Source organism: Salmo trutta, chromosome 14 (assembly GCF_901001165.1).
Source record: "Salmo trutta chromosome 14, fSalTru1.1, whole genome shotgun sequence".
NCBI lineage: Eukaryota > Metazoa > Chordata > Actinopteri > Salmoniformes > Salmonidae > Salmo > Salmo trutta.
The window spans coordinates 22506040-22529138 of record NC_042970.1 but is presented as its reverse complement, the minus strand read 5'-3'; the positions used below and the strand labels follow the sequence as shown (position 1 = coordinate 22529138).

Genomic DNA, 23099 nt, shown 5'->3' with positions numbered 1-23099 from the left:
GCGTGTGTGTGTGCGTGTGTGTGTGTACAGTATGCATAAGAGTGTGTGTATGCATGTGTATGCATGTGTTTATGCTTCATATTTATATATATATATATATTTTATGTATAAAGATGCATTAATAAGATGGCCATGTGGTTTGGTGGTAGTCTATCTATAGAGGTCCAGTGGTGTGTAGTATTGAGCCCTCAGCCCCAGTCTGCCCTCAGGCTGCAGTAGAAGGAGCCATCCTCCTGTGTGATGCCTCATGTCTGGGATCGAAACCACTTGTCCAAACAGGACCAGCCAGCCTGGTGTTGTCCTATGCGTGTGAAGGTTGGACTTTCACCAGGGGGAGGCTGTCATTGAACTTAATAGGCATCAGGTCTTAAAACTGTTCTGTCACTGTTTTTTGGTGTCATTATGAAGTCCTTATGGTGTTCTTTCTTTTCTTACATTTGCAAGTCTGGTAATTCAGTTTTGACGAATAAATATAATGTATAGTATTACATTTTAATTACAGCATTTGTTTTAGAACATGTAGTCCCCAAAGTAAGCTATGACGTCTGATGGTTCACTGATGCATGTGTGTCCACTGTCAATTCTAGGTCATGTTTCACATAATGCATTTATTCAAAAAAGTGTTAAACATTGCTCCGTCCTACTCGCTGTTTACTTGTGTCTACACACCCCTGGTGTCATGTCATTACTCTCTGAACAGACACAGGGAGCTCCAGTACACTCACACACACACACACACACACACACACACACACACACACACACACACACACACACACACACACACACACACACACACACACACACACACACACACACACACACACACACACACTCACTCAGGAGCTCAGGAGCTGTGAAAGGCCACATGTTAATCATCTGAGAGTTAAACTTGCAGTGGTGAAAAGACAACAGATCAGCTCAATTAACACAAAAAAGAAAGGGAACACACACACACACACACGGACTGAGCCCCTGCACCTGCAGCTGAGCGGGCATTGTTCCAGCAGCCCCCTCCCTTTCTCTCTGGAGGACAGCTTTGTGGCTGCTCTTTTCTCTTCTCTCCAGGCCTTGCCCTTTCTGCCGAGCACCCCTCCTCTCTCCCCTCCTAGCCTCTCTCTCCCCTCCTAGCCTCTCTCTCTCTCCGCTCTCTCTCTCAGTTTTTTTGGAGGCGCAGGGCGCCCCTCGCCTGCCTCAGCACAAACACAGCTGACAGAGGGGAACTCACGTGCCGCTCCACAGGGCCCCGCAATCCCTTTGAGTGTTTGTGTTTATGTGTTGTGTGTCTTGATAGTTTGTGTCTGGGTGTTTGGGTTTATTTCTCCTTTCACTTAAGCTTGATCATTCTTAAAGGGGCAATCTGCAGTAGAAACAATAACAAAGAGGACACACCACCACTGATTTGGTAAAAAGCTGAGGGATGGGGCTGTAGAAATGTAACTACAAATTCATAGACAGAACTATGGATGCAAGGACTATCAATGATATCAACCATTATGGTTTTAACCATGTTTCGTGGCTATACAGTGTTTGTATACATTGACATTGTTTACACATTTCGGAGATAAACACACTAATAATTTGGGTTCTGAAGGAGTCAGTTGAACTAAACTCATTAGACATATTAGTTCAATTCTTCAAGAATCAATGTGAATACTAAATTTGAAGTCCAAAAATAGATGGAACAACTGCAAATTGCACCTAAGAAACATTTGTTGGGTTAGCATGGGATTTCAACTGTAAACAGTTGAATAGTCCAGACTATATGTTTGTGTTTCTCTCCCTTTCCTTCCAACATGATCTCTCTCTGCTTGTCTCTGACCTTCTACATCAGCTGATCTGACTTGTTCCATTTGTCCTAGCAGCCTGTTTGTTCCATTTGTCCTAGTAGCCTGTTTGTTCCACTTGTCATAGCAGCCTGTTTGTTCCCTTTGTCCAGAAGCCTGTTTGTTCTATTCGTCCTAGCAGCCTGTTTGTTCCATTTGTGCTAGCAGCCTGTTTGTTCCATTTGTCCTAGCAGCCTGTTGTTCCACTTGTCATAGCAGCCTGTTTGTTCCCTTTGTCCAGAAGCCTGTTTGTTCTATTCGTCATAGCAGCCTGTTTGTTCCATTTGCCATAGCAGACTGTTTGTTCCATTTGTCATTGCAGCCTGATTGTTCCATTTGTCATTGCAGCCTGTTTGTTCCATTTGTCATAGAAGCCTGTTTGTTCCATTTGTCATAGCAGCCTGTTTGTTCCATTTGTCATAGCAGCCTGTTTCTTCCATTTGTCATAGCAGCCTGTTTGTTCCATTTGTCATAGCAGCCTGTTTGTTCCATTTGTCATAGCAGCCTGTTTGTTCCATTTGTCATTGCAGTCTGTTTGTTCCATTTGTCATAGCAGCCTGTTTGTTCCATTTGTCATTGCAGCCTGTTTGTTCCATTTGTCATAGCAGCCTGTTTGTTCCATTTGTCATTGCAGCCTGTTTGTTCCATTTGTCATAGCAGCCTGTTTGTTCCATTTGTCATAGCAGCCTGTTTGTTCCATTTGTCATTGCAGTCTGTTTGTTCCATTTGTCATTGCAGTCTGTTTGTTCCATTTGTCATAGCAGCCTGTTTGTTCCATTTTCACACAGTCCCTATTTTTCTTCTCCGAACCCCTTATCTTCTCCCTGTGCCTAGGCTACACAAGCATAGTTAATGCAGGCAGACACTGAAAGCGTGCACAGACTGCAATGTCTATGAACTACATATATTATGTTTGCTTGCCTAACTGGGTGTGATGTCATATGTGTGTAGGATATGTACTGTATATCTATGTGCATATGCATGTCCACTTTAGTGTTTCTTTGTGAGTGTGAGGAGAATAAAGTCCCAATGGTCACAGCCTGTCTGTCCCTTTTTACCTCAATGTTACTGTTCTGTCTCTGTGTGTCTGGATCAGGCTGGAGGGCTGGGTGTGTAGCCTAGGTCTGGGTGTGTGTTCTCTGAGCCAGGTCGCAAGTCGCCGCCCGCTTCTGTGATGGATGGGCCGCTGTACTGACTGGTGGAGTTTAGGCTGGTATTCTAACCATGTTGGCTTTCAAAGGGCCAGGCTGCATTTATCTCCCCAGGTTAAAACCAACGCAAACACCCCCACCCTCTCTGGGCTGGCCTCGCCCTCCTCCCTGTCTCCAGCAGCCCCATCTAGGGGCCAATAAACTTGTTATCTCACCCTCTCAGATACTAATCTGACGGCCTGCCACACAGCGGCGCTGCCAGGTGACCCAGGGTGGGGGCAAACTCCGCACCGCTCTGCTCTGCTTCGCTCAACATTCAAATCCCCCCAGCTTTCCCTGCCCGTCAACACCATCCTATCTCCCCTTCCTTTACCGCTGTTCTCCCCTCTCCTCAAAACTCTCCCCTGCCTGGGACTCTGACAACCCCCACCACCCCCCATCCTTTCAGCAATTAATCCACCTATTGATCAAAGAGTGGAACCTCCAGGCACACAATACCAGACCACACCAGACCACACCACACCACACCACACCATGCCAGACCACACCAGACCACACCAGACCACAACATACCATACCAGACCACACCAGACCACACCAGACCACAACATACCATACCAGACCACACCACACCACACCATACCAGACCACACCAGACCACACCAGACCACAACATACCATACCAGACCACACCAGACCACACCACACCATACCATACCAGACCACACCAGACCACACCAGACCACACCAGACCACAACATACCATACCAGACCACACCAGACCACAACATACCAGACCAGACCACACCAGACCACAACATACCATACCAGACCACACCAGACCACACCAGACCACACCATACCAGACCACAGCAGACCGCACCATACCAGACCACACCAGACCACACCATACCAGACCACACCAGACCACACCAGACCACACCATACCAGACCACACCAGACCACACCAGACCACAACATACCAGACCACACCAGACCACACCAGACCACAACATACCATACCAGACCACACCAGACCACACCATACCAGACCACACCAGACCACACCATACCAGGCCACACCAGACCACACCACACCACACCATACCAGACCACACCAGACCACACCACACCATACCAGACCACACCAGACCACACCATACCAGGCCACACCAGACCACACCACACCATACCAGACCACACCAGACCAGACCATACCAGGCCACACCAGACCCCACCACACCACACCATACCAGACCACACCAGACCACACCACACCACACCATACCAGACCACACCAGACCACACCGTACCAGGCCACACCAGACCACACCACACCACACCATACCAGACCACACCAGACCACACCACACCATACCAGACCACACCAGACCACACCATACCAGGCCACACCAGACCACACCACACCACACCATACCAGACCACACCAGACCACACCACACCACACCATACCAGACCACACCACACCACACCATACCAGACCACACCAGACCACACCACACCATACCAGACCACACCAGACCACACCATACCAGGCCACACCATACCAGACCACACTACACCATACCAGACCACACCACACCATACCAGACCACACCACACCACACCATACCATACCATACCAGACCACACCAGACCACACCACACCACACCATACCAGACCACACCAGACCACACCATACCAGGCCACACCAGACCACACCACACCATACCAGACCACACCAGACCACACCACACCACACCATACCAGACCACACCAGACCACACCATACCAGGCCACACCAGACCACACCACACCATACCATACCAGACCACACCACACCATACCAGACCACACCACACCATACCAGACCACACCACACCACACCAGACCACACCAGACCACACCATACCAGGCCACACCAGACCACACCACACCATACCAGACCACACCACACCACACCACACCATACCAGACCACACCAGACCACACCATACCAGACCACACCAGACCACACCACACCATACCAGGCCACACCATACCAGACCACACCATACCAGACCACACCAGACCACACCATACCAGGCCACACCATACCAGACCACACCACACCATCCCAGACCACACCACACCATACCATACCAGACCACACCACACCAGACCACACCACACCATACCAGACCACACCAGACCACACCAGACCACACCATACCAGACCACACCACACCACACCAGACCACACCATACCAGACCACACCATACCAGACCACACCAGACCACACCACACCATACCAGACCACACCATACCAGACCACACCAGACCACACCATACCATACCATACCAGACCACACTAGACCACACCAGACCACACCAGACCACACCAGACCAGACCACATCAGCCCACACCATACTAGACTACACCAGACCACACCACATCAGACCACACCCGACCAGACCAAACCATACTAGACTACACCAGACCAGACCACACCACATCAGACCACACCCGACCAGACCACACTAGACCACACCAGACCACACCACATCAGCCACACCAGACCACACAATACCAGACCACACCACACCAAACCACACTAGACCACACCACACCACATCAGACCACCCAAAACCACACCAAACCAGACCACACCAGACCAGACCACACTAGACCACATCACACCAGACCACATCAGACCACACCATACCAGACCACACCAGACCAGACCACACTAGACCACATCACACCAGACCACATCAGACCACACCATACCAGACCACATCAGACCAGACCACACCAGACCAGACCACACTAGACCACATCACACCAGACCACATCAGACCACACCACACCACATCAGACGACACCAGACCACACCAGATCACACTAGACCAGACCACACTAGACCACATCAGACCACACCAGACCACACCATACCATACCAGACCACACCAGACCAGACCACACTAGACCACATCACACCAGACCACATCAGACCACAACACACCACACCACATCAGACCACACCAGACCACACCATACCAGATCACACTAGACCACATCACACCAGACCACATCAGACCACATCAGACCACCCCACCCCAGACCACACCACATCAGACCACACCAGACCAGACCAGACCAGCATTCAGGGCAGCTGTGCTGTGGTTTTGGTGGTACCATGTTGCGCTGCTTCCTTTGGTGTTTGTTTGTGTGTGTGATCAAACATTGCTTTTTACCAACCTATTACTTCTGAAATTTGTGCATTTTGTAGGCCATTGTTGTTTGGGTTGTGAAAGGTAGTGGCAGAATTCCAATCATTCTTTGGCTCTTTTAAGTAATGCTATAAACACAGCTCCAGATTTTGATATTGGTTGTAGTCTAATTCTGATAATGGCTAGAAGGGCATAGTTGCTATATTTAAATATGAGGAAATTCCACAAAATCCACGCAACTATCTATTAAGTCATTGTATAGGAGGTTAGCTATATTTCCAATCCAACTCATACCCTGTCAGATGGTCCTGATGAATGTGTCTGTCCATTCCATGCACACCTCAAAACCTCCAATGATGTGTATCAAGCATGGTATGGTACAAACTGGGAACATTATCCAATGGCTTGAGATGTTTAACTGCCTTTCAGACTGTATTGTCCAGCAGCCCAGTGAGATCCCCAGGGTTCTGACAGAGGCCTGCTCTGTGCTGGGCTGCTGGGCTGAGGTCTGGCCTGGCTTTGATGTTGGGAGTGCGGCTGGGTGTTTGGGTGTTTGGGCTGAGCTGGGACAGACGGGGGCAGGCTGTGATGGAGTGATTGCTCTCCTCTCCTGCTCCTGTCTGACGTGGAGTGAATGCCTCTCTTCATCCGCCTTAAAAGGCACATTATGGAGCAGGGGAGAGTGGGATATCCTGGGCACTGACCCCAGAACAGGGGTCAAGGGGAACAGGGGGGCAGATGAAAGAGCCAGTAATTATGGGCAAAGACAAAAAGAAACCTTGTCTCCAAACAACTATTTTGGTGGGAAGGGAGGGTGGGGTTGGAGGGGATACAATTGAGATCAAGACATTTTCTCTGGCAAGTTATGCTGTTATCGCAGTTGGTGCCCTGAATCTGAGCCCCAGCTCTGATTGGTAGAGTTTTGACTCTTATCTGATGGTGATTGGCTAAGGCCCGCGGGCACAGGAAGTGACAGTGTGTTTCCCACAGTCCCACCCCTGTGGGAAACGGAGTCTGTCGGGCTGTAATCTGTGGAACAGTGTATGAGTGTGTGAATATGTGCACGAGCATATGTGTGTCAGATGTATGCTAAAAAAGTAATACTGCAGAACTGAGAAGTACTGTGCATACACCCACTGGACTGGCTGGCGGCACACGTGTGTATGTCTGCATGTGTACAGTATGTCTGTGTATTTGTGTGCGTGTTTGTGTGGGGAAGGGAAGGTGCCTCTGTGACTCAGGTTTTGCCCTCCGACCCTATGGTGGTCTCTCTGTCTGTTTGTCTGGCCTAACGGACAAACTGACCAACTGACTGACTGGCTGCTCTCTGTGGTTTGGGTTGGAGTTCAAATATTTAACAGGGCTGAGGTTGAGTAAAGGCACTGAGCTGTTATTGTAACATCTGTTTGATAGTCAGGCCTGTTTGAAAGGTGTGTGATAAAATTGGACCTGTGATGCTGTGATCAATAGCAAGTTACAAATTGCATTCTGTATATCATTGCTCAGTATTTCATGATTGTGATTGAAGGATTTGATGCCTGAGGGTGGTTGTGTGGTTTGAGTGGTTTTGTGGTTTGTTGTGACACCTGCGGACCACAGGATGAGTTAGGTGGTGCTGGGGGTCACGTGTACTGTATGATGGTGCTGGTTCTGCCAGGCTGCTTTAGGGCTCTGGCAGGCAGGACTGAGCACTGAATACTCCCCTCTGGCTGATGGATGGAGATCAGGGGCCTCACAGGTCCCTCCTGCCCACCCAGGGCTCACTATATGGGGGATAGAGGGAGTCCTGCCACAGGCCGCCTCACCAGCTCAGGACAAGGGTTTCACGATCGCCCTTTGCTGGAATGTGGTCAAGTACAGAGCAATGTGTGTAAGTAGTCTATCAGTAGGAACATGTCATCACTAGAGAGAAGACCTATGTCACCTTAGTCATAACGCTGGATAGAGAACTGACACCCTTCAGAAAGTCAATGAAATGAAATGAAAATACGTCAGTGAAGAAGATATCCGGTAAAATGCACCAATTTATGACAGGATTAGAAAAGATCCAGCAACACGAAGGAACATTGGATTTAGCAGTTTTATTACTGTTGGAGATTTAGAGAGTACTTTATTTTAAGCTGTCAGTAGTAAAACCAAAGCAGAGGGGCGGGAGGTAGTGATATACTAGCATGGCCATACGTGATTATCAAACCAAAACAGGAAATAAGTTGGAGAGTCTTGTCTTGCAGACGGAGAGGAGAACAGGGAGTGCAAGTGGGATGTCACTACACAGCTGGACATGGGGAGGATGAGTGTCCTTCTTCATCCTCTCTCTTTTTTTCGTACTTGTCCTCCCTGTACCTGCTTCTACCTCTTTTTTCTGTCTGTCTTTGTCCCCCACTATTTGGGAAAATAACTATCCTCTTTCTGTTGTACACACACACACACACACACACACACACACACACACACACACACACACACACACACACACACACACACACACACACACACACACACACACACACACACACACAACCTACTAGTCATGCACTTTTTTCCTCTTCAGTTAAGTCTCCAACTGAAGAGGACACCACACCATATCCTCTTAGTGATCTTGCTAAAAACACTTGGTGGCTTCATGAGGAATTTGCAGAAGTGTTGCAATGTGTTTCTGAGAAGGCAGATAAGATAAACAGATAGATCAGTTCAACTGAGGCCTGTAGAAATGAGCCTCCTGATAGACAGACTGTCAGATAGAGACAAGGAAAGATAGGCCAGGTATGTGGTAACTAGCTACATTCTGACTTTGCAAGATACTGGAGATTGGTTGTCAGGCTTGTGTACAAGATTGTTGTTAGATTTGTATTTGTTTTATGTAAGATGATACTTCTGCATGTTTATGCTTTGGATAGAGGAAGTGGAGTTGGTTTCTCACAGTGCAGTGTTGGTTGGGTATCAGCATGTGGTAGCTGCAGCCCTCTCTTGGGCTGTATTGTAAAATCACATTGATCTGGCCTGACAAGGCGTTGAGTCTTATCCCTGCAGCGCAGGCTTAGGGGTTGACGCCACTAGCTGAGCGGGATAGCTGCTGTGGACAAGATGAGGACGAGGCGAAGATCCTCTCCGCATTGGCTGAATTAAGAGATGGGAGAAATATAAAGTGTAAAATCTTCCTCTTTTGCGATCAGTTGGGATTTAGCGTTGGGTTGTGGCAGTCGGCTGCGTGGCTGAGTTCTTTCCCCTGACAGGGCTTAGCGTCACAGGAAGAACAATACCTCCTACTTCCTCTCATCTCATCTCACGGCTGATCTGGACAAAGTACACGTCCACATTGACCACATCTGGGGAGGGAGTGAAGCGAGGAGGAGAGACAGGGAGATGACAGACCACGGGCTAGGAACTGAAGAGTAGTATACACAGCGAGGGAAAGTGATGAACCAGTGTTTGTGTTTACGCCATATATTCAGCCTGATGTCCCCAATTGTGTGTGTGTGTGTGTCTGTGTGTGTGTGTGTGTGTCAGTGTGTGTGTGTCAGTGTGTGTCAGTGTGTCAGTGTGTGTGTGCATGTGCGCACGTGTGAAGTTTGTGCGCGTGCCTGTGTGTGTGTGTGCGTATCTGAGTAATTTAAGGGAGATGAGAAGGAGAAGGGATATCTATGGCGTCAGTGCTAATCTGGCTCAGGTTATACCCAGAATCCCCCCTGTTCAGATGAATACGCTCACTAAAAAATATGTATCTCAGAGACATGTAAATAACGAACACGGCAGTAAAAAATATCAAAAGATGAAAATGCTTCCATTACAGCAATTTACCTCAGTGGAGAGGAAATGGCTTTATCTGGCCTTAATGAACTAACTGATCCTGATTCAGGGCCCATCAGCAGCAGGATCATAAGGTACCACCGTACTACCAAATTACTGAACAGTATGGCAGAGTACCAAATTACTGAACAGTATGGCAGAGTACCACGGTACTGAACAGTATGCAATGTACCACAGTACTGAACTGTATGGCAGAGTACCACAGCACTGAACAGTATGGCAGAGTACCAAATTACTGAACAGTATGGCAGAGTACCATGGTACTGAACAGTATGCAAAGTACCACAGTACTGAACAGTATGGCAGAGTACCACAGTACTGAACCGTATAGCAGAGTACCACAGTACTGAACAGTATGGCAGAGGTGACTAAAGTGACCACCATGTGTTTTCTGTTCCACACACTGTTCAGTACTGTGGTACTCTGCCATACTGTTCAGTACTGTGGTACTCTGCCATACTGTTCAGTAATGTGGTACTCTGCCATACTCTTCAGTTCTGTGGTACTCTGCCATACGGTTCACTATAGAGGTCGACTGATTAGGATTTTTCAACGCCGATACCGATTATTGGAGGACCAAAAACCCGATACCGATTAATCAGCCGATTTTTATGTATATATATATATTTGTAATAATGACAATTACAACAATATTGAATTAACACTTTTTTTTAACTTAATATAATACATCAATAAAATCTATTTAGTCTCAAATAAATAATGAAACATGTTCGATTTGGTTTAAATAATGCAAAACAAAGTGTTAGAGAAGAAAGTAAAAGTGCAATATTTGCCATGTAAAAAAGCTAACATTTAAGTTCCTTGCTCAGAACATGAGAACATATGAAAGCTGGTGGTTCCTTTTTACATGAGTCTTCAATATTCCCAGGTAAGAAGGTTAACATTGTAGTTATAGAAATTATAGGACTATTTCTCTCTATACCATTTGTATTTCATATACCTTTGACTATTGGATGTTCTTATAGGCACTATAGTATTGCCAGCCTAATATCGGGAGTTGATAGGCTTGAAGTCATAAACAGCGCAATGCTTGAAGTACAGCGAAGAGCTGCTGGCAAATGCAGGAAAGTGCTGTTTGAATGAATGCTTACGAGCCTGCTGCTGCCTACCACCGCTCAGTCAGATGGCTCTATCAAATATCAAATCACAGACTTAATTATAATATAATAACACACAGAAATGCGAGCCTTGGGTCATTAATATGGTCAAATCCTGAAACTATAATTTCGAAAACAAACGTTTACTCTTTCAGTGAAATACGGAACCGTTCCGTATTTTATCTAACGGGTGGCATCCCTAAGTCTAAATATTGCTTTCACATTGCACAACCTTCAATGTTATGTCATAATTATGTACAATTCTGGCAAATTAATTACGGTCTTTGTTAGGAAGAAATGGTCTTCACACAGTTCGCAACGAGCCAGGCAGCCCAAACTGCTGCATATACCCCGACTCTGCTTGCACAGAATGCAAGTGACACAATTTCCCTAGTTAAAAGAAAGTCATGTTAGCAGGCAATATTAACTAAATATGCAGGTTTAAAAATATATACTTGTGTATTGATTTTAAGAAAGGCATTGATGTTTATGGTTAGGTGCACATTGGTGCAACGACAGTGCTTTTTTCGCGAATGCGCTTGTTAAATCACCCGTTTGGCGAAGTAGGCTGTGATTCGATGATAAATTAACAGGCACCACATCAATTATATGCAACGCAGGACAAGCTAGATAAACTAGCAATATTATCAACCATGTGTAGTTAACTAGTGATTATGTTAAGATTGATTGTTTTTTATAAGTTAAGTTTAATGCTAGCTAGCAACTTACCTTGGCTCCTTGCTGCACTCAGGTAGTAACAGGTAGTCAGCCTGCCACGCAGTCTCCTCATGGAGTGCAATGTAATCGGCCATAATCGGTGTCCAAAAATGCTGATTACCGATTGTTATGAAAACTTTAAATCGGCCCTAATTAATCGGCCGTTCCGATTAATCGGTCGACCTCTAGTTCAGTACTGTGGTACTCTGCCATACGGTTCGGTACTGTGGTACTTTGCCATACGGTTCAGTACTGTGGTACTCTGCCATACGGTTCAGTACTGTGGTACTCTGCCATATGGTTCAGTACTGTGGTACTCTTCCATACAGTTCAGTTCTGTGGTACTCTGCCATACGGTTCACTACTGTGGTACTCTGCCATACAGTTCAGTTCTGTGGTACTCTGCCATACGGTTCAGTACTATGGTACTCTGCCATACGGTTCAGTTCTGTGGTACTCTGCCATACGGTTCAGTACTGGGGTACTCTGCCATACGGTTCAGTACTGGGGTACTCTGCCATACGGTTCAGTACTGGGGTACTCTGCCATACGGTTCAGTACTGGGGTACTCTGCCATACGGTTCAGTACTGTGGTACTCTGCCATACGGTTCAGTTCTGTGGTACTCTGCCATACGGTTCAGTACTGTGGTACTCTGCCATACGGTTCAGTACTGTGGTACTCTGCCATACGGTTCAGTACTGTGGTACTCTGCCATACGGTTCAGTACTGTGGTACTCTGTCATACGGTTCAGTACTGTGGTACTCTGCCATACGGTTTCGTACTGTGTGTCACACTGTGGTGAAGTGTAGCCTTCATTTTCACTTCCCTCAAAACATTTATGAGCAAGACTTGAAAATCTTTCAGAATCCCCCACTAAGCTGACACCAGTTGGATGGTTTCAGAGCACTCGTAACAAGGCAACACTGATCCATCCATTTCTATCTCAGTGCGTCTGTGAGGTTTGAGCATCGCACTGCTGACCTGTCCATCCCTCTTGTATTCCTGTATCTCTCTTTACATCTCCCTGTGAAGCTGGGCTGGCCTCAGTAACTCACTCTGGTAAACTGAGACACTGCACTGCTCTGCTTCAGTCACACTCCCCTTCTCCCCGTCCTGGGCTTTTACAGGTGTTAGGCTTCACTTTAGTGACCTGTCTGTGCCTGTAAACCACAGTCACCCTCAGTCGTCCTATCTGATCCCTGATAAAGAACACAATGAAACTCTATCTGTCACCGCCCCACACATCCTACACAATATTATCACTTTTCATCACTGACCTTTATTTAACCAGGTAAGTTTTATGTAACAATGACCCAGGGGAAGAGTTGAGGTAAGGCGCGGATATAGGTTTTAGTGGCTTTTGAGTGTCTGTCTGAGGTACGACGACTATTTTGATGACACTGTTTCCAGCACGTAGCAGCTAGTTGTCAAGAAATTGTGTTGGCACAATGGCTGCTTCTTTAGAAGTTCTTTATTATGTACACACATCCAATCATGGGATGACTTCGGTCCTGCTAAATTAGGATATTAATATAGGGACTGAAGCAAAATGGCGCTGTTTGAATCAGACCAGGTTTTGTACATTTATATCTGTACAAACTCAAATGGACACTTGCCCACACACATCCAGCTCTGACCTCTGCTCCTGTAAGATCTGCTAATACGATCTAACGACTGGCAAAATACTTGGAAACATCAAGTGCCTGACTGCTCAACAATAACGACATCTGCCTCAGAATATCCAATTAGCACCATAAACGGCCACAAGAGGTCCTGCCAGGGGTGTGTGTGTGTGTGTGTGTGTGTGTGTGTGTGTGTGTGTGTGTGTGTGTGTGTGTGTGTGTGTGTGTGTGTGTGTGGGTGTGCGTGGGTGCGTGCGTGTGCTTGCGTGCGTGCGTGCGTGCGCATGTGTGAGTGTGTGTACCATGTGTTTGCCTTTGTGTGTGTTACCTGCCTCTTTGGCTGGAAACTATCACTGTCTCTGACTAATGGGATTGGTAGAACACCAGCGGCTAATGCAGGCTGCTGCCATCAAGTCGCCCATTTAAAGTAGCACTGATCTGATTGCTGGAGTTTATTGGAAAATGGAGAGAGCCGGGCTGCGCTCACAGTGTCTCTTTCAGTACCTCACTCACTGAATGGACAGAAATGCTCCAGTCTTTACCTAGTTAGCACCCTTATCAGTTCGAGTGAGTTAGGGGTCACTTTGTATAAGGAGGATGTTTTAATGTGATTTCATTGTGGAGACTGACAGGAAATAGCTCAGTCAATGATTCCCTTCATGATTAGAAACATGTGGGACAGGTAGGGGAGTAAGTGCCTATTGTCTGGGCTTGTTTCAGAAGCTATAGAGAAGTACTGGACTGGGTATTATTTCCCAGCTGTTTCCAGGCCTTATACCACCTATAGGGGAACTTTGTTCACAATTCTAAACCATATAGGTCATTTAATGTAACAGTCTCTGTGGGAATTCTATCTTATAGTATATGTAGTTCCTGGTGTGTTTTTTTACACTCCCTGGGGAACAGTTACCAAGGTGCTCTATTGTCATGCCCTATGAATGGACAGGACACATCCTCAATTAGAATTTTTTGGGGGATTGTTTGGTTTTCAATGAGTGAAAGATGTGTTCCATTTTTAAATGTTTAGTGGATGGATGAAAAAATAGAACTTATATGAATAGCATCAAGAAGAGTGTGTGTTGTCTCATTTCTATATCCTCTCCTCTCTCCCTCCCTCTCTGTCTCTCCGTCTCTCTCTCCCTCTCTCTCCGTCTCTCCCCCACTCTCTCCCTCTCTCTCTCTCTCTCTCCCTCCCTCTCCCTCTCTCTCCCTCCGTCTCTCCCCCTCTCTCTCTCCCTCTCTCCCTAACTCTCCCTCTCTCCCTCACTCTCCCTCTCTCTCCCTCACTCCCCGTCTCTCCCCCTCTCTCTCTCCCTCTCTCTTTAGCTTGCGGCCACCCTTCCCCTGCCCCCCCCCCCCGATCTTATCACCCCCTCTGACTTCATTTGGCCGTCGCCAGCTAATCAGGGGCCAACATCTGGATGGTTTCCGTGGCAACCGGCCTTACCAAATATCCAGGGCCTTAAAAGGTGGTTCGAGGTCTGGGAAAAAGCAATGAGAAACGGGCAGAGATTGACAGGCGTGATGGACAGAGTGGAGGTCGGAAAGACGCTCCACTCCCACAGCCACACAGAGAAAGACCTGGTGAGTGTGTATGTATGATTGTGTATGTATTACCTCATACCCCATGGGTCTACAGCCCATCCCAGAGACCCAAAGGGACAGGGTGGAGTGGAGAGACCTGTGTGTTACTGTGGTGAGGTGGAGATGGACATGGAGCCATTTTCTAACTGCACCCAGAGGCTATCTGACCCAAAAGTAGCTATGCGGCCTACAAATACATTGTCATACACACAACAGGGTCCAGAGAGAGAGAGAGAGAGAGAGAGAGAGAGAGAGAGAGAGAGAGAGAGAGAGAGAGAGAGAGAGAGAGAGAGAGAGAGAGAGAGAGAGAGAGAGAGAAACAAGCATACAGCAAGCCACATAGACCCCAGCCTACCCCTGTGTTTATGGCTGTTGGTGTTGGATATTCAAGTGTTTATTATTGGAGTGCGGTGTGGTCCTGAGCAGTTATGGTATCAGTGCATAGGTGACAGCATATAACAGTGGTGGAAAAAGTACTCAATTGTCATACTTGAGTAAAAGTAGATACCTTAACAGAAAATGACTCAAGTAAAAGTGAAAGTTACCCAGTAAAAAGTCTAAAAGTATCTGGTTTTAAATGTACTTAAGTACAGTAGTAGAAAATGTACTCAGCTGTCATATTTCAGTAAAAGTACAGAGTAAAAGTAAATGCTATACATCAAATTCCTTATATTAAGCAAACCAGACAGCACGATTTTGTTAGTATTTTTGATTATGGACAGACAGGGTCACACTCCAACACTCAGACATCATTTACAAACACAATATTTGTGTTTTGTGAGTCCGCCAGATCAGAGGCAGTAGGGATGACAAAGTGTTATATTGATAGGTGCCATAATTCTGTCCTGCTTGAGCATTCTAAATGTAATGAGTACTTGTGGGTGTCAGGGAAAATGTATGGAGTAAAAAGTACATATTTTCTGGAGTAAAAGTAAAACTTGTCAAAAATACAAATAGTAAAGTAAAGATACCCCAAAAACGACTCAAGTAGTACTTAAAAGTATTTGTACTTAAGTACTTTACACCAATACAGATACAGTGTGTCCACTTTTCCTCCATGATTCTTCCTTCATATTATTAATGCACACAGCTAATAAGGTCCATTAAACTTGGCTCCCCCAGGCCAGTTTAAACCTCCTTTAGCACGGCCTGCTAAGCCAAGACGGGAAACGCCAGACCCCCTCCCCTAACCGGATTAGGAAGCAGCCAACGGATGGGCCGCGGGACAGGACTCCGTGATCCCACCACTTATGACCACTCCACACCACCGGGACTGGAGACAGAGGAAGGGTTGGGGGGCACACAACTGTATAATGTACCATTTTAACTGATTTCAACTGAAGAATTATAAACGTTTGTTGGTCTAGTGTCTTTTCAGATTATCATACACAAACCTGCCTTACCAAGCCCGTCAACTGCTATTGCCAACCCCATTGGCAATTATAAGTCTTATTTTATATATTGAAATAAAAACGGGTTAACATAATCGCCAGGTTTTCCTTTTCACCACGAGCACAATTTACTCTCAGCTTGTTGTGCTTCAAATGAAATAGAGTGCAAAAACATGTAACAGTAAAGCCAAAAAGCTGATATGTGAATTATAAATCATGATGACTTCCAGTACAGTTGTTTATAGAGTGTTTATAGACTCTTCTCTCCTCCTCTCCCATTCCCTTCCTCCCTGTCTCCTCTCTGGCCCTCTATTACATCCTTGGTTGGCCAGGGTCAGAGTCAGGCTGAAGTTCAGACATCCCAGCTGAACGTTTTAAGGCTGTACTCATGTGATTTACATCTTCATCTGCTCACAGAGGAGGTAGGGAAACACTCCACTCTCTACCACACCCACCACCCACCTCCTCTATCACTCAGATTGATTATTTGTATTGATTCTCAATGAATAGTTTTTCTTTGTGTCCAAAAACTTTTGAAAAGAATGTGTTTGGATTTATACTTTTATATGTTTTCTGGAATAATTATTTTTATACTGTATATTGAAAATGTGTTTTGATTATTTTCTATCTGCGTTAGTGGTAGCAAGGCTGTTCTATCCTCGCTGTTAAAGTTAATCTCCCTTTCTCCACATACTCTCCATAACCCTAAAGCTAACATTACCCTAGCTTCATGTCCAGGCCCCAGCTAAACCCTGGCCATAACTCTAACCCTAACCCTAGCTTCATGTCCACACCCCGGCTAAACCCTAACCCTAGCCCTAACTCTAGCCATAACCCTAAGCCTAAATTTACCAGTGTCCACAGAGGACCATGTTAAATAAAACATGTTAGGGTTAGTATATAGAGAAAGACTGGAGAGGTAGAGAGACTGCAGAGGTAGACAGAGATGTGTTGGGGTTGCAGACAGACTAAGACAGAGACTGAAACAGGGCAGGATGTTCCACTGAGATCAGAGAGCAGAGGATACCAAGAAAGAGGGAGATGGAGAGGGAGGGAGAGAGGGATGACACATTTTTGTTTAGCACTAACAATAACGTTGTTTGATCTGGCTAAAGTAGTAATTCACATGACAATAAAATAAAACACTGTTTCATCTCCTCTCCCTCCTTTTTCCTTTTAGCTTTATCCCTAAATCAATCTCTCCATTCTCTCTCCCAGCGACTGAAGTGCCCGCTCTTTTGGAGGTCATCAGAGAGACAGAACCCCAGAGAGACAGAACCCCCCCCACACACACACACACACACACACACACACACACACACACAGTATTCCGAGCATCTTTTTTTGTATTATTTTCTTTTAATGACAAAACAATTGAAAACAATGCTTTTACAAAATAATCTTCTTCCTCCACCACAGAGTGTTTTAATATCTTTCAAATGGCATCATGTTGAAGCAGTGATGGCTATAGGTAGTACAGGTCTTCCCCATTGGTCCATTTGAATCTTTTTTAAATGTACACATTGTCCCCTCCTGAACCAGACTGACAGACACCCCTGAGTACCGTTACAGACAATACCCCAGGGAGAAGGGGAGAGGAGGGACATGTCGGGGGTAGAATAGAGTAGAGTAGATTTAGAGATAGGAAGATTTAGGGAAAGGAAAGGTATGGTGGAGAGAGAGAGAGACAGGAAAGGGAGGTATATACCTCTTATGGTAAAGCTGTAATTAAGTGGGACAAACCACAGGCTAGGGGAGATGGAGAGAGCAGTATGTAACTGCATTAGTACCTGCAACTCAGCTCGGTCTGTTGGGATCGATACATTTCCATTCACATCAGGCTGGACAGACAGGACAGGAGCTGTCCAACACAATGATGGCTGAGCCTCTCACACTCCCCATCGCTCATTCTCTTGCTCACTTTTTCTCTCTCCCTCTCTCTCTCTCGCTCTCTCGCACTCTCTCTCTTGCTCGCTCTCACTCTTTCTCTCTCTCGCTCGCTCTCTCTCTGTCTCTCTCACACTCTCGCTCTCTCTACACTGGTCTACAGTCATGAAGAAACACCAGTCATTTAGGCATGTTGCCACTCTCAGTGAATCATTTGGCTGTCATGTAAGATGTTGAGATTTTGTTGTTCATAAACAGTCTAAAGACTTTTAGGAATTTTAAGACAAACCACATTTCATTTGAACCAAAAAAAGAGAAGCTCAGGGTTTCGGAAAGAACGGAGAAGGTGACTGGAGTGGAAGCGAAGGTAGAGGGACAGGGACAGGGACAAGTAAAGGGACAGGACAGAGCAGACTGGAGAGAAAGCAAGACCTTGGTCACAGAGGAGAGCATGAGAGCCCATGTTGTGGAGAGAGATGACAGGCAGAGAGAGGTAGAGCCTCTGATAACCTTGCTGGCTTAAAAGCATCCACATGTGGTTAATCAGGCCTCCCAATTAGAGTGACAGGCTCCTGTCCCCTGCCTCAGCACCTGATGTCCCCAATGATAAACTTAATTATTAATTAAAGCCACCAATTGAATCTGTGTCTGACGGACAAGTCAGCGGACAATTAAGGCCCGGGATACCTTCCTCCTCCTGATGGAATCTAGCTAGGAGTGAGTCAGTGCATATACAGCTGCTAGTGAATGTCTATGTAGCCCTTGCACAGTCTTCACATTTTGCTGCCTTAAAATATTATCTAAAAAGGGATTACATTAGATTATTCTTCATATTGATCTACACAACCTGCTCCACATTTTCAAAGTGAAATAAATATTATAGAACATTTTCCAAATTACTAAGAAATAAAAAATGAAGATGTATTGATTGTGTTGAGTTAATACTTGGTGGAAGCACCTTTCGGAGCCATTACAGCTGTGAATCATTTTGAAAAACATTCTAAAATTCTCGTAGGCCAACATATATCAATTTTTTTGTCAGAATTGCTCAAGCTCAGTCAATTTGGTTGTGAATCATTGATGGACAGCAATACTGAAACAATGTCTGTCAGAACTCACTAGTAGTGATGGAGTGAAGTCAGGCGCAGGAGACTAAATATGCATTAGTAGAGCGTTTTATTTCCTGAGTCCGAAACACCATACCCAGGCATGGAACCAGGAAAACAAACCAGACCAAAATGTCCACCTCAACAGGGTCGGAACACAGTCCAGAATAAACGTCCTTCCAAAAATACACAAGAAAACAAAACAACCCCAAAACCCCACGACAGGTAACAACAAACAATCCCGCACAAAACCTCAACCTAGAAAGCAAGACTAAATACCCCACTAATGAACTCAACTCAAAACAGGTGTAACACAAGACAGACAAAACCAAACGAAAAGGGAAAAGGGGATCGGTGGCAGCTAGTAGGCCGGCGACGACGACCGCCGAGCGCCGCCCGAACAGTGAGAGGAGCCACCTTCAGTAGACGTTGTGACAATGTCTCTGTTTTTTAAGCAGATACTGTATAAATCAGGACGGCGACTGGAGCATTCAGGAACACTCTGTCACATGAGTTGACGTTGGAGAGACGAAGCAGGTACGGGGAGTCAAACATTTAATAAGGAACGGACATGGAACGAGAGAGGAACAGCGTCAGCAAACGAGTAACACAAACAATAAACAATTAATACAGAAGCGGGGGACAGAGCTTGGGAACTGATAAACATAGGGGAGGTAATAAACAGGTGATGAGTGAGTCCAGGTGAGTCCAATATCGCTGATGCGCGTGATGAGGGAAGGCAGGTGTGCGCAATGGATGATAGGAGCGCCCTCAAGCGCCAGGGGGGGAAGAGCGGGAGCAGACGTGACAGTACCCCCCCCCCCTCTAAGGGCGCCACCTGGCGTCCCACCTGGGCGAAACGGCCGAGACATGGGCGCTGGGCATGCCGGTTGGGGGCATGGAAGCCAAACGAACCGGCAGGAACGTGAGAGCCTGGAGAGCCGGCTGAGACATGGAAGCCAGACGATCTGGCTGAGGCAAGATGCCTGTCGATCCCGCTGCAAAGAGGGAGCCCGAAGATCCGGTGGAGTGTAACGTGGGATGGGAAGCCGCCGAGCCAACCGAGGCAAGGAAACCTCTCGAGCCAGCCAGGGCGTGAAAGCCCGATGGGCTGACTTAGGCACCCCCAGTTCCATTGGTGGCGGAATCCACCCCGACGTCATCAACAAAACAAAAAACAAACTGGCTGGGCGAACAAGAACTGACGATCCGGCTGAGGCCCGACGTGGGATGGACGCCATCCGAGCCAACCAGGGAAAGAAAACCTCTCGAGCCAGCTAGGGTGTGGAAGCCCGACGAGCTGGCTAGGCACCCCCGGTTCCATCGGTGGCGACCCAGAGCCGATGCCACCATACCAACCGTAACGCCGGGTACTCCCCGATGCTTTGTGAGTTGGCTTCTGCATTCTGTCACATGGATGACGCTGGAGAGACGAAGCAGGTACGGGGAGTCAAACATTTAATAAAGAACGGACATGGAACGAGACAGGAACAGCGTCAGCAAACGAGTAACACAAACAATAAACAATTAATACAGAAGCGGGGAACAGAACTGGGGAACTGACAAATATAGGGGAGGTAATAACAGTTGATGAGTAAGTCCAATATCGCTGATGCACAAACATGTTCATAAAGTGAACACACAGGCTACCCCCAATGACATCAAGTAGTCACACACACACACACACTTTTACAACTGCAGCACCTAAGGCTCTGGCACACATCAGAATCTTTATGTCATTGGACAGTATGTCCACAAATTGTAGTATTAAACACAAGAAAATGCAGGTAGTTGTGATGTCATGTTTATGTTCTGGAGGAGTAAGGTCAGTAACCTCTAGGCGAATGTTTGGGGCTGATGTTTATGGGGTAGGTAGAATGATGTGTGTATGGAGAGGCAGAAGGCATGTAGAAACATGGTGCAGCTTGGCTTGGCTGGGATGCCCCCATCCCAGGAGTCCTGAGGGATCAGATAAGACACAGTTCCCAGATCAGGGCCATATTGACAGTTTGGTGGCTGAATAAGAGTGATGGGTTTAGGATTGGAGCTGTGAGGGGAGGGTAATCTTACTGCAGGCCTGTGGGACAGCCAGAGGCCCCTTAACATTAGGATGGTCCTGATGATTGCTTGATTTAAGCTGAAATGTCCCTTATGGATGGGGGAATACATTTGGGAGATACATTGGTAGATTGGTTCACTGAGTTGGGTTGGGTGCAGTGGAGTGAGATGTACTTTGCACAATTATGCTGGCTGGGTTGTGCTGGGCTAGGCTGGTCTGGGCTACACAGACTTGAACATTGTCTAGGCTTAAGCTGGTCTGCCTGGTTGGGCTCCATTCTCTACTCCGCTGGGCTAGACTGGCAATATGTCGATCGGGGGGAAGAGGTTGGCTCTAGGGGAGAGGATGGGAACAGGTTGTTATGAAGGTCTCTTGGGACCTCCTTGCATCAATAGGGCAGTACAGGGGATCCAGTGGGAGATGTGGACATGGTCCATTCCCACACAACTAGCCATAGACGCACCAACACATCATAAGAAGGTCACAGAGTGTGGACAGGGGTCAGATACTGAGAAGACATCTCTATGTGAGAAATAAAGCTACCACCTCTCCCACAGGAAGAAAATTGAGCACAGAGAATTAGGACTATTTTCACCTAAGGCTCTGGCACACATCAGATTCTTTAAGACTCACTGTTTCATCGTTTGTTGTGATGCCTCTTTGCTCTGAGCTGGTTTGCGTATGTGTTTTTGTAATCGGTCACAGTAAAATGGCAAGAGATGTTGTGAGGTAGGTTGTAAACATTTAGAGATTTTCTATCTTAGAGAGCATTGTCTTAGCTGTTGTGATGTTGCTTCTGTTTTCTGTGGGCATTGTGATCACAGCTCTGCAGGAGCCATAGAGGGGTCTTTGAGGAGGGTTTATTTCCTCAGATATAAAGGATGTTGCTGCAGACAGTGTCTGTATTATTGACCTTAGCCTGCAGAGGAAGTAAAGCGTCTCTGTCACACATGCGCACGCACGCAAGCACACACACACACACACACACATTCGCATACACACACACATAGACATACACACAGACACAAACTCTCACACGCTCCTAATCACTGTGACCTGACCTATTAACCCAATATACACCACCATGTATATTCAAACACACACATGAATTCACACAGCATTACAAATCCTGATCCTAGACACACACAGTCTCACACGCACATATGCACTCCCCCCCCCCCTTTCTATCTCTTTCGCTCTCTTTCATACACACCCAGTATTGGTGGGACAGACTAACTGGCTCTCAGGCTAATTGATTTGGGTGTGTGGCCCCGTGTGGCCCCAGTCTGACCCTGCTGTAGCCAGGGACGCAACTGAGCCCCGGCTTTGATACATTTGATACGGTTTAAGTGTGGAATGAAGACCTAAGCCTGTTTACATTTGAACTGGATTAGTGTTGGGGTGACAGTGCTGTAACAAGAGAGAGAGGGATATAGAAGGAGGGAAGGAGAGAGAAGGAGAAAGAATGGGGTATAGAGAAAGAACAGTTATGTTTTCATTCTGCATTGCGCTTTGTTGGCTTTGTACAAGACTGCCTGAGGGTGTAATGGCTTCAGTTTGTCTATATTTGAAAATTGGTAATTTTGTGAGATGAATTATTATTTTGTCTGTTT

General features: G+C 46.5%; 1 protein-coding gene and 1 pseudogene across 1 annotated transcript in view; both read right to left on the bottom strand.

Moving 5' to 3' along the window:
• Positions 1-4309, bottom strand: part of LOC115207193 (glutamine-rich protein 2-like) — a gene marked incomplete at its 5' end in the record, with an annotated part of 14852 nt that extends 10543 nt beyond the window's left edge. The window contains one exon of the mRNA XM_029774168.1: positions 3671-4309. Coding sequence (XP_029630028.1) covers positions 3671-4309 — 639 coding nt within the window. The remainder of the gene's footprint in view (positions 1-3670) is intronic.
• Positions 4310-4354: 45 nt separating this feature from the next.
• On the bottom strand, positions 4355-20668 carry LOC115207192 (glutamine-rich protein 2-like; annotated as a pseudogene).
• Positions 20669-23099: the final 2431 nt, after the last annotated feature.